Source organism: Opisthorchis viverrini, assembly GCF_000715545.1.
Source record: "Opisthorchis viverrini unplaced genomic scaffold opera_v5_55, whole genome shotgun sequence".
NCBI classification, from domain to species: Eukaryota; Metazoa; Platyhelminthes; class Trematoda; order Opisthorchiida; family Opisthorchiidae; genus Opisthorchis; species Opisthorchis viverrini.
The window spans coordinates 378,257-390,822 of NW_008751709.1; the positions used below are offsets into that span (position 1 = coordinate 378,257).

The 12,566-nt window shown below is 42.5% G+C and overlaps 1 protein-coding gene across 1 annotated transcript in view; it reads right to left on the reverse strand.

Annotated features, from left to right (window-relative positions):
- Window positions 1–4,476: 4,476 nt before the first annotated feature.
- T265_03609 (hypothetical protein) overlaps window positions 4,477–12,566 on the reverse strand; it is a gene marked incomplete at both ends in the record, with an annotated part of 60,161 nt that continues 52,071 nt past the window's right edge. The window contains 2 exons of the mRNA XM_009168144.1: window positions 4,477–5,115; window positions 6,914–7,093. Coding sequence (XP_009166408.1) covers window positions 4,984–5,115; window positions 6,914–7,093 — 312 coding nt within the window. The remainder of the gene's footprint in view (window positions 5,116–6,913; window positions 7,094–12,566) is intronic.

Consider the following 12,566-nt stretch of genomic DNA (forward strand, 5'->3'; position numbering starts at 1 on the left):
ATAGACTCCCCTACACGATGGATTCTCATTTCAGATCTCCCTAATTCCTTCATAGAATGTGCCTGATAGCTGAACACAATCTCGACTTACGCATCAAAAGGGATAATCACTTTCTATTTACCCAAGTGGAGGGATAATGTCACACTCAAATTACTTATTCAGTCAAACGGTATACTGAAAGCTTAACGAGCTAGTCAGTCACGTGTCCAGTGTCACTGGCAGGCTGTACAAATCTTCAAACTGTAGCGACACAAAAAAGTTGGACTGGTCCCTCGATCTTCTTTTCTCGGAATGTTATATGCGGATAAGTCACCACACTTCAACAATAGGACGATTTAGCTGTGTTCTGACGGTTCTCAGAGCATTTTTTGAACATTCGTACATGGAAAGTGGCAATGGGTAATATTGTTCTTCATCAATATAGGGGTTCAGTGCTCCTCGGGGGGGGGGGGCATTTCTGTTGCAGTTTTAGGAGTTACCGCCTGCTGCTGCCGCTATACCTCGGTCGGGGAAAGCCACCACTGATGCAACAATTTTGGGGAATTTAGGAGTTTCCGTGAGTGCGACAGATGAACTTGAGGGAGGGATACATCGTAGAGTGGGATATGAAATCGAGCCTTTCAGGTGACTGATGCTGCGGGTGCAGTTCCACCAAACGTCATTGTAACGTAGTGAACTAAAGATGTTTCAGCTACTGATAAGAAGTATTCAGCATTGGGACAAACAATTGGTTTGCAATCTTTTGGATGATGTGATGCGGCCCTTACAATCAGTCATTTGCTACGCTACAGAAGAAATATGGTAAGCATTTTGAAAATGAACACCAGTAACGCAAAAAATGCAAAATAATTTCCGGGCTTTTGGAAGTTCTTTTGGGTTTTAGTGAATTGTACCTAGCTCAAACAGGTTGATGAATGGGAAATTCCACCAACATTGGTCATAATTTAACTGAATAACCAACAGTGTACAGTGTGTACAACATTTACCAACCTGAAGGTCAGTGATTTTTAATTCTTTCAGGTCAAACCACTTTCCGCATGCTTTTTAAAATGACTGTAACTGAGAAAACTAGTTTACAACCAAGGCCGATTGATCCAGATGATAGAAACAGGAGTGTAGGAAATGTCACTACATTGTTTCACAACCTATGGTTCTGATGATCCGGTAACAGTAGGTCGAATTTTCAGCAGTTTCCAGGTTATCGGAACCATATAATTCAAAACGTCAGGCAGGATGAACGATACAGATCTACACGGAAAGAAGACTGGCCTGTAATTATAGCACATCCAATTGCCGTGTTTTCGTAGTAAACAAAGCCCTGGAGAGGTTTAGCAACCGAGCTGAGGGTAACAGGGTGATCGAGGGATTTGGCAGAAGCATCATAAAGTATATTTCGATTGATCAGATGCCGTACGAGAGGTTTGTACCAGTTTGAATTAGACTACAGTACGTCATGTTATGGGTGGTCACAAATTTCTTCCAAAGCTGTAAACAAACACGCGAATGGGGAGCAGTCGAGGTTCTCACTCATCTGCTCATAGTGGACATTATCAATCGAAATTATACACTATTGTCTTATGTTATAATCCATGTGGCTAAAAATGGTAAGCGGAGTAAGGCATTGCTTCGGTAGTCGATATACAAGACCCCTTCATCTGAAAGCTCGTGGCAGTTGTCTAATTACAAATTGTATACCATTTAAGTGAACTGAATGAATGAACTGCACCAACATCCCAGCATCATGCAACTGGCTTCCATCAGGGTAGCTAGCAGTATGTAACTTCTGCTGCAAACAGATGACCATTATTAATAGCACGGGTGATTGGTTAGTTGGGGATGGAAAGTAGTCCATATTAGCTTGCTGATAAACGGCTTGAAAGTGACTGAGTAGAAGAAACTACAAACAGAAAAGTTTGATTATTCTCACACCCTCTCTCATATTTCCCTAGGAGGTTAGCTGCACTGACTTCTCTCTTGATCGCTTTGTAGTCTTGCCTCGAACCTAATATCTCCCGACCTATGAAGTTTAAACAATCTCTGGTTTTCTTGATATCTCACTGTTTACAATATTGACGACAAGTTGTAGATAGCCCGTTATCATTTTCGTCCTTTTTGAGGCTCATCAGGAAGGTCTGGTGCCAAAAATTCCAGAGTCCGAATTGTACGTAGATTGTCACCTCAAAAAAATGAAACCAAGGATCACAGGTTCAGATATTAAGTTTGCTTAAGTTGACGTCCATAGAATCCACTAATTTGCTGAATAGTTCACGTGAAAAGAGCATCTTATATCCCACAAACTGCAAGCAACAGGTCTATTAGCTGATCGCCGTAAAACAGTAAAGCACGAATACGACAGATATCGGTCTTCTGGTCGAACGGTGAACCGTGAGTGAAGCCAATGATAGCGTTGGGCCAGTCTGTGACCATAACCACCTGGACACGCTGTGGTGGACACGCGTGTGAAACGGGGAGCATGAACAGAAATAAACATGGATTAGTTGAAAGTGCTTGCAGGATTTGTAGAATGCACACTCACACTATCGTTTGAATGATCGCTCCTGTAACCTGGAACCAGCATTTTGATGGGTCCACACCAAAGGGCGGAAACACTGGACTCAAGTTTTGCTTTTATTAGAGCTCATCAGCAGTGCATTCTAGAAATCCCTCAACCATTTTCCAAACTAAACAAAAAGTACCCAAGGTTTTAAGCATCCATGGCATCACCTGACTGAGAAGTCCTGACAAGCGGACCGATCGATCGGCACAACCAAGGTATGTTACTGGATCGGTCTTCGAAGCGCCGGACTTACCACTCGCATCGCTCAAGCGCGAGCACGTCTACCGGTTCAGACGTGAGTATTCAGACTGAGTGCACAACAGGGCAGAAAGCAGCTCGTTAGAAAAATGTCTTATTGTTTCCACATCATCTGCAGATAGGTTACATGCGTCTCCAAATGCCAACGCTCTCGAATATCAGAACGGTTTAGTCACCAAACTACCAGTGGATTTTCGCTCATACGAAAGAAGCTGCTGGTTAATTCTATTGCACCTTAGAAGTATTCCATAAGTGTTCCCAAACGTTTTAGATTTTAGATCTTTCCTGGCCTCCTTTGGGTGTCATGGGTCAACGGTAGTAGACAAACTAATAAAAGCGAAAGTGTGCTGTACCTCCTGGATGACTTGAATAGCATTGCATCTCAAATTAGCCGTTTAAGAAGGAAATCTTTCATCGAGATAAGGACATGCATTTGGAATGGGCCAAACAATCACAAATTACGGTAGATTTCAACTCGTCCTGTGTGGGCCTGAGAGGTCGGAGCGTACCAACCCCAACTTTTTACGATTCGGTTGCCTTTATCCAGATTGCACACCAGCTAGTATTGGTTTGGAACAACTACGCTAGACAAGACTGTTGTCGGGTGATTCGTATTGTGATCCTGCGTGTGTCCACCAGGATATGAATTACTTCGACTGCTTTTTGTTGCATGCACCTACACTAGTGAACAAACGTCGTCTATAGGTGGCGCTCAAAGACGCACGTGGGATGTATCTGTGTGGGCGTCTAAAAGGGCGAATCGACATCTACGTGGCGCAAAATGTACCTGACCACACGTAGAAAGATCGTTCTGTGGGAAGACGAAAATCACTGGTACCAGAAAAGATGCGAGCATTATAGTGCGGCATTAATTGACTAGTATTAAACAAACGCAGATAGAACAAGGTTAAATCGCTAGATCATTAGTGTGCCTCATGGCATCAGAGCAGATGCCTAGGCAATTCAAATTCATTGTTTGTAGCTTGAGAAAACCCAGGAATTTTCAGTGGAAATATCGTCCTTTAAGTGAAGTCAATCTATGCAGAGAAGCCACTGGAATTCTACACAACGATCTGTGATGTTTGACTTCGGAAGTGACCATTTTTAAGTCTTAGGTACCCCCTGTGCAGCTGAACGGTTGTGAAGTCATGTAAAAACGACTGTAATCCTACTGATTCATTAGGTCAAGTCACGTGAGGTTTAGTGTGCGCGACTAGATCAGTCAGTGTAGCGAAGGCAGATCACGTGATGTCAGCCGGTGAAGTTAGGCCTAGGCTGACGGAAAAACCATGTTGAGTGCTTCCTTGTGATGAAATTTAGAAAATGTTCATTACTGTGAATGGCTATGGAGGTCTAGTACGGCTACATACTAGTGAATGGCAAAACACATAGGAAATGGATCACCAAGTCTCTGGCAAGCAACATAGGTACGTGATAGTGTTGATATTCTGTGCTAACTCAACAGAATGGAAAACACCTTCGGGACCTGTCGCTTGTTAGCACAACCACCGCAAGTCTGATTCTCTGAGTTTTGAGTATAGGATAGGGGGGAATAAACCTGTAGGCAAATGAGGAAACTGTAGTTTGAATCGCGTTCACAATCTAACTATCCATTCAGTAATACTGAAAACAGGTTAGAAACTCCATAAAAAGATAAAAATGCACGGAAAACCCTTTTCATAGAATGGAATCTCGATTTAAGTGACATGGGTGACAAAACCATAATAAACACATTTTAACATAACCAAACATCTCTCTGTTTGAAAGTACACAGAAAGTCAGTCAGTGGGTGATATAGTTGAATAACTGATGGTTAGAGGCAAAGCAGCACGCTCACCACACTGTCCGTTGTACGAAATCAATCAAACGAAATGAACAAAAGCTATATGGCGTAAAGCGGTGAAATTATTATGCAAGTGCGCGGATCAGTGTGTTGCGTTGCCGGTCACAAGTTTTTAAGTGAATGTCATAAGCGAAATAAAACAATAATGTAGTTAGGTATGTTTGGTGGAATATCCAATTTCATCATTAGATCTCTCAGAGGTTTTTACACTCCAAGCGGGTTGGAGTGAAGTAGGGTGTGGAATAACAGAGTTGGAAGTGGGCCCGTAATCTTGAATATCGAAAGTTTACTAGATTATAAGGAATTGACTGTAGACGTATACACTTCATGGTTCTTTTGCCTCTGCAACTTCATTCTCCACAATCTGTTTGTCGGGTTTGGAGCTTTTGAGAACTGCTGGTTGTTTCTGGTCCTTATAGGTCGGGCGATCCTCGGGTGTTATGAGATAACGTAAACGCTACAAATGAAAATAAGATACCGAAAAAGCACATAAATGCGACAACATTAAATAGGACTGGAACCTCTGTTGACACAACTTTACATGAGGCGTTTAAGGTACAACTGTTAAGTGCCTTAATACATGCTTATAGATGGGTGTCGGCACATGGCAAGCCATAAGTACAACACAGGTTTAGTCAGCTCTCGTTCCAACTGGACACTACAAGTTCCGACATAGGACTGTGACCCATCAATTGCAATGTTGTGTAGAGCAAATACGGCTGACCTGGGTGGGAATATTTAGGGAACGGTATGACATGGGAGACATGTGAGCACAAGGTTTATTCATCCTGACAGACTAGTGACAGATTGCGTGCAGTGTCTATGACCGAAGATTGAAGTAGTCTGACACCTTTCGATAAAAATGTACGCTTCCGTTCCATAAACTGAAATTTACAAATGCCGATGAAAAGAACAATTTGTTACGGCAACACTACTCTGAGTATATTGGTAAAACACGTCTCAGACGTGAGCAACCTTATCAGTAGTGTACTACGTCCAAATATGTATCGCGATATCTCGAACATCGTACCAACTGAAACGTTAGGTGGCCTCGTGCAGCACACTCAGTTGCTTGAAAACACCATAGACGAGAGGTTCAGCTGGGTTTCAGGTGAGTATCTCGCAAAACCAGATTTGTTTGCAAATGAGTGCATTCGCTAATTTCGTGCAACATAATTTGGCGGAAACTCGGGGACTGCGCCTACTTGATGAGCCCCAAGACGGGTGAAACCGGTCGTAAGCTGTTGCAGAATTTTCAGCAACTTTATGAGTAGTGTACTTCGTCTGCGAACGAAGAACAACTTAAGACGGGACTACTATAACTATTGCTCCGTTGGTAAAAGTTTCGATTGAATCTTTATTTGTCTGGCCGATATTCTACTGATTTTGGTGAATTCAGTTGAACATCTGGGTTAAAAATATTTGTCTCTCTTGATGGATAAATCACTGGGAGGTATTTGGAGAATTTACTTACTGGTAGCTATTGACACAGGCCCCTTTGTAAATGTAAGCAATAGGATCGTGCTTTGGCAAAAGTAACCAAATCACCAACGACACAGCACCAACCAATGTAGAGCAAGTCCGAGTATCAGCATATGAAAAAATCTGCTACTCATATATAAAGACCAGCTCAGCCAATAGACCAACGACAAATAAAGGCAAATGAAATCCACCGACTGTTCATGTTCACCACTGATGTCTTGATTATGAAAGCTGAAAATGAGATCATGCACCTGGCGAGGGTAGATAATTTATAATTGCTCGAACCCAAAATGTTATAACGGACATGATATATCTCTATTGTCAGTTATTGCGCCTTTACGATCACGAGGGACCAGGACAGACTTAAATCCCCTGACACCGCATCTGAAAGGGAGTATCCGAATGAGAACATCTTCGTTTGGATATAATAAAATGGCATGTCGCTAGCCATCGGTCAAAATTATTCAATGATAAAAAGTCTTTCTTAACTTGCGAAATAAACATCTGCGCATTAGTTTGGTTTTGACGGGAGCCTTAACTCAGTCTTTCGGTTGTGCTATTTTTTTAACCAAACACACTACACAACAACCACCTCATGTTTCATTTGGTACGATATTCGAGATGTCGCGATATCCTTACTTATAAAATTGACGATACTCTTCGACAGTCTTTGATTGCTTTCATCCTTCTTGGGTTCTTAGTTAGGTACAGTCCTCGAGTTCTCCTCACCAATATTTTCAATTTTTTTCAATTTCAGTTTTTGCTAAACTCACCTGTTTGATCGATCCTTCGGCCTTTAAAAATTGTACGATCATCATAATAGGGATGAAGACGACCGAACTGAAGACGATCAGCCATGCGATAACTCTCACCCACGTGTCTGGTGTGTAGACAATGCCCAAGGCTTCAGGGGATCTGAATTCGTAAGAAACTATGGTGGCAATGAACAGTCCCTGAAAACCAAAATACACATCGCAATTAGGTGACATGATAACAAAGCACGTTTTGCTACTGGTAAAATACATGAACGTGACTTTAGAATGTAACTGCGATGTCTGAGGTGCTGGCCAGACGGCAAATGACCATGCATAGCGAGTTAAACCAACCGGCGACCATGCGTAACTGCACTTGCAACGCAACCACAACGGCGAAAGAATTAGGGAAAAGAAAATAAAGAAAAGAGTAGCCGCACAAAATGAGGGCTAATCAAGACGGGGAAGTTCACTTTTGAGCGCTCGAATCGTTCGTTCTGAAGGCATGATGGACTCCCTTGTACTCAATAAAATAATGATACTCTCCGAAACTATACGAGATCCCATAGCAACGATATTCAATAAAGTTTCCTCTGCTGGTTTAAGTAGCATGATTTCATTCACAGTTGGACTCCTCGGGTAGTCAGTACCAGTAGTGTGAGGGAAGTGATCCCACATTTAAACATCAGTATGACCGCCGGTTCACCTTCTGGCCTATAGAACGCTGAAATTTCGGAAACCGAAAGCGCGACGGAGTCACACAATATGTTAATTTTGTTTTTCGTTGATAACAAGTGTCTGATTGGGGGTAAGATGAGCAGAAAGTAAAAGACATATTATGGCTAAATATTTTTCAACAATCACCAGCAGGACGAACTGTATCCTCGACTCCATCGGTGCTGCCACAGAAGAAGTAGAATAGGTCATGTGAACAGTTCATCCAAAGAAAAATTCGATCGTTAATTCAGAGCATAGAAGCGGATCTGTGAGTCTTCCTGTCCTGCATGGACCTGTAGCCATGCAGTGAATACTGAATAGGCCAATCATATCACTGAAGAATATGAAACTATCTAGGCTGCTTTTGCTTCATTATATCTATTTCTGATTGCTTATCCGCTTGCCAACCTATCAACCCAATCACCTGTCCGAGCCTTGTGTATTCAACTGTATACGTTTCATAGCTATGCCAAGCCCATCTCCGTTACATAGAATGGTAGCAGTCTTCAGTTTCGGTCGGTTCAAAACAGTTTAAAACAAGCGCCCACCTCAAAGCTGGGTTCTCAATCTGGCTCAAAACCGATGGGCCAAATATCGTTGGTGGAAGATAAAGCCAGATTTCGTAAGCCGTGCGCCAGTTTATAAATTGAAGTGAATTTGTACTTTCAACAGAACCAAGTCTCCACGGGTTAACCGTCTGATGGTGGCATGAGCACTCATTTCAATCGTTACCACAAAAGTTAGTCCCCCAAGTGTCCCTTGCTCTGACTGACCTAGATCATGCAACATGTATGGGTCTTTGGGAAACCATCGAATTTTGTGAAACGGTTTTTTCTCAGCAATTTTTTACTTTTTCTGGAACCAAACCTCTTACACAGGCTGGATGAGTCAACTGGTATTTATCAGCAATAGATTCGAAACGGTAGTTATCTCAGTTTTATCACCGATTTGTTATAGTGTACAAAAGTGTCAGCTTTAACGCTTATGACAAGGTTACCGCTGACGCATAGATTGGGGCAGCATGAGATTTTTGACTTAAAGGAATGTTTTTAACAAGGACAATGAAGAGGACAAGCAAACGAAGTTCAGTATGAAGCAGTCGAAACAACTGGTTCAAGGAGCAGTTCTTCCTAGCCAGCGATACCGAGATTCTTCATCATATATTTCGTGGTCAAAAATCAGTTTCCCGTTTTTGGTGAAGATTAATACTGGTTTGGGGAAGCACACTGATACACTGTACACGGAACGTCAGGTTGTATCAATCCCGTTCCCACCCCAAAACAAAACTGGTCACAGCTTACCATGTGTGAGAATCTATATTTTGAGTGGTTTAGCTACTATCAATCGAGCAGTAGTCAAAGATTCATGGGGTTTTAGTTTTGGCACAATCTAAATTCATCCAGCTAGACACGCTGGATCACCTACCATCACCACATCATCGTGACAGCAGAAAGTTACACTACTACAGTCTATGGATACATGTTAACCTCGTAGCCTCGATGTATAATTATTGTCCTTTCCTTGGGGGCGAGAGGATAGGACAAAACATATTGGTCCACCCATTGTGCACGTAACTCGGCTGACTAGGACAGCAACCACCTACCAATCAAGTCCCGTATCTCCACAGCAGAGTTCAACATGTAACCTTCATACCTTGTTCGCCCAGGAGGACTTAGTTGGGCAAGCTTATAACCTGTATAGTAGGTACTTTAGTAGGTGCCTCAGGAACATACCACCAGATGCCTGTGCCAGGACCCTACGGATAAAGGCAAAAATTATTGAGTGTAAGCTCACAATGTCTCAAAGCAAGGATGACTGGTGAGAACTGGTGAATGTGAAAGGTACCAATTACCGCAATGCGTATTCCTGTGCTAAGAGGCAGGGGTGCGATCAGGAAAGTCTTTTGGTGGCAGCGGGGAAGACCAATGGGATATTTCGTTAGTCCAATGAATATGACATTGAAATTAATATACTTCGCTTGAGGTAGAGTGGGGTCGGAGCACAGCCTGGCTCTTTGCTTGGTTTGCGGTCTAGCGACCACCAAAAAACTTTCCCCTGTTTCCTCAAAGAAGAAACATTTTCAAAAAAGATGTCGTTCAGCTGTATATCCGAATACTGTTCAAGACTGAGAGTAGATGTGATTACTTCTGTCTGAATACATGAATCGGACTTTAAAATGTGGTCCGGAAGCAGTTTCAGACTTTTGTTTCGTAGGAGCAGAGGATTAGAGGTGTGTATAATCGAAACAGATGGCAAGGATGACCGATGTACAAGAAGACGAAGGTTTTTTTACGCAAGTGAGAAGTGTGATTTACAGACCACCGGATTCGGGAGGTGATGACAGTGAGTCGAGCAGCAACGAAATGCGATGTTGCACCATGTCACCATCATTTGGATAGTTATTGTATGAATGCACCATACGAAGGCCTCACAACCTTTAATTATGAGTCCGATTACGCACATATTGCACATCTAAATGAGTCAGACACACATTTCACTAAAATATAGTTCAAAGCCATCGATAAACAACGGACTGTGCATAACAGTCTCAGACCCGTTAAACAATGGAGTCCATGATTTATCAGGGTTTTCAAGCTGCAGCTCCCTAGTGGAAAAAGTGCGGAACGACGGTGGGGCTTCCTGTCGTTTATGTGTTGACGAGAACATCGGAAGAAAGGATAGGCACACAAGCCGATAGACACTGACACCACAAATGATTAACATGTCATTTGGGGCTATGTTCTAACCCCAGACCCACTCTGGTTCGAGTACGACAGAAAGCAATGATTTCGTGTAAGGGCACCTCCAGCTGCTTTGAATCCATTCGCATTTTTCAATTACATACTTATCTATCGGTGTATGGAGATATATCATTACTCTAAACGGAGCGAAAAAAGCCAAACCCACAACCTACATTTAGTGCACTTCGTTCATCCAGCCACACCGTTCAGTGACCAGCCACGCTGCGGTTGCGAGCTCGGAGATATATCCTCTAAACGGAGCGAAAAAAGCCAAACCCACAACCTACATTTAGTGCACTTCGTTCATCCAGCCACACCGTTCAGTGACTGACCACGCTGCGGTTGCGAGCTCCGGCACGTACGTACCTGTGGTATATTTTGGCCGCAAATAGTTTGGAGCGAGTCTGCAGGTCATAGGCCCAACTTCGATTAGATAATGTCACTAACTCTGATATTAACGCTGCAGTGTTTTGCCCGTCACATTGTTGTTCCATGATAACTAAGATTCAGTCATTCGTACCAACTTTGTGCGATAAATTTTGAGAGCATACATGGTGCAGTAATGTGCCGGCGTGAACCATTTGGTTGTATCGAGGAAACCGATGGCACAGATGCAGTAGGAAGTAGAGTGCATAAATCTCAACCTGACCACTGGAGCTTCGTGTCTAATATGGTATGGTATGCTGGTCCACCGGCAGTCTGATTCCGTCCTTGTAATTGTGTCCACAGTTTCAGCAGCGTTGTTACACTAGTCGCGAGTCACTTACAAGTAGAATGTTTATGTTAGGGTATTGGAGCAACTCTGAATTGCAACTACTTAAAGCCTAAGTGCGTGGTATTCCACCACGTGCCTATGTTTAAGGTCCAATCTCCCTTTATCTAAAGTTCGGCTTAATCTTTTTTTAAAATCATCTAAAGTGGTCTGTGTACTGTGTTCCCCAGCTTTGCAAACTCTTTATCAACCAAGACTGCATTTTATATAGTCTAAACAGCGCAGCTGGCTTTAGGCTTGGATGTTTTGGAATCCGACGAGGAGATTGCGTATGACATCAAAATTCAGTGGGCACCGCTCCTGTATTGGAGTGCCAAAAATAGGATCGGATAATACTTGCCGGCATTCTTGACACCATTGTGAAAATTTTTTCTCCATTGTGTCAGTCTTCACCCACTAGAAACTGCAAGTTTGATTTATCCCTTTCTGTAGTCTCCTGAATGTCTAGTACAGAGTGAATTCTTCTGCACCGATTGCAATGAGATTCCATATGTTGATGCGTGATATTCTCTTCTAAACCCATGTGAGGAAATCAAATAGCAAGAGGATTCGCTCGGATATAAGTACAAAATTAGATTCTACTTTGGTAAAAGCCATTTAAAGAGCCCATATCAGCCAATCACAGGAAAACAGGTGGTTCTTTTTAGTTGGCTTTTCATAGAGGGAACATCTCTACTCAGCTTCCTCTGTATGTGCTTTCTTGGGGATGAGATCAGTGAGTGGCCAATATATCAAGTATTCCGTCAGCCGCTGCCCACCTAAGTGCAGTGCAGAGAGTAACGGCTCTTATCCAGAGTGGCATGCGACCGATCCATCCATACGCTTGACCGAACAACTCTTGTCAGGAGCATATACTCAGGTAGTCTTAACTAGATTCAATCAAAACCGAATAACTTGATTTTCTATTGAAAATTTAGTCATTTAGTCAAACCCAGTTGCTTCTACCCGTCATCACAAAACCACTTACATTTCTAATCCCGATATATCACGAAAGTATTGCTTTGCTGTGGTTGGCCTCGATAAAAATCTACGTTGCCGTGGCAACAAAATAGGCTCAACAAAATGTAGTTTGCATACCTCACGCGAGACAAAGCAGAAGGGAAATGTTTGGACATTCTTCGAACCGTCTGCATTCAAACCCGATATTTGCACTTCAGAAAGATTAGGCTTGGTAGCTAATATTCGTGTTGAGCTTCATTCACTCTTGGGCAAAAAATTGTACAATCGGTAGTGGGAAATTTGAAGGCCATAAGCAAAATTTGCATTCTTCAAATGCGGACAAATTTGTATCTACCTACTGGGCCAAACCACATACACTTCTCAGTTTCCACTAATATTCAACCTAAGAAAAACGGTAAACACCCGACTGTTTTCTACTGCTGTTCACATAAACCTCTGAGTTTCTTGTTCTAAATGCGTCACTTGTTTGTGATTTACCAGCAGT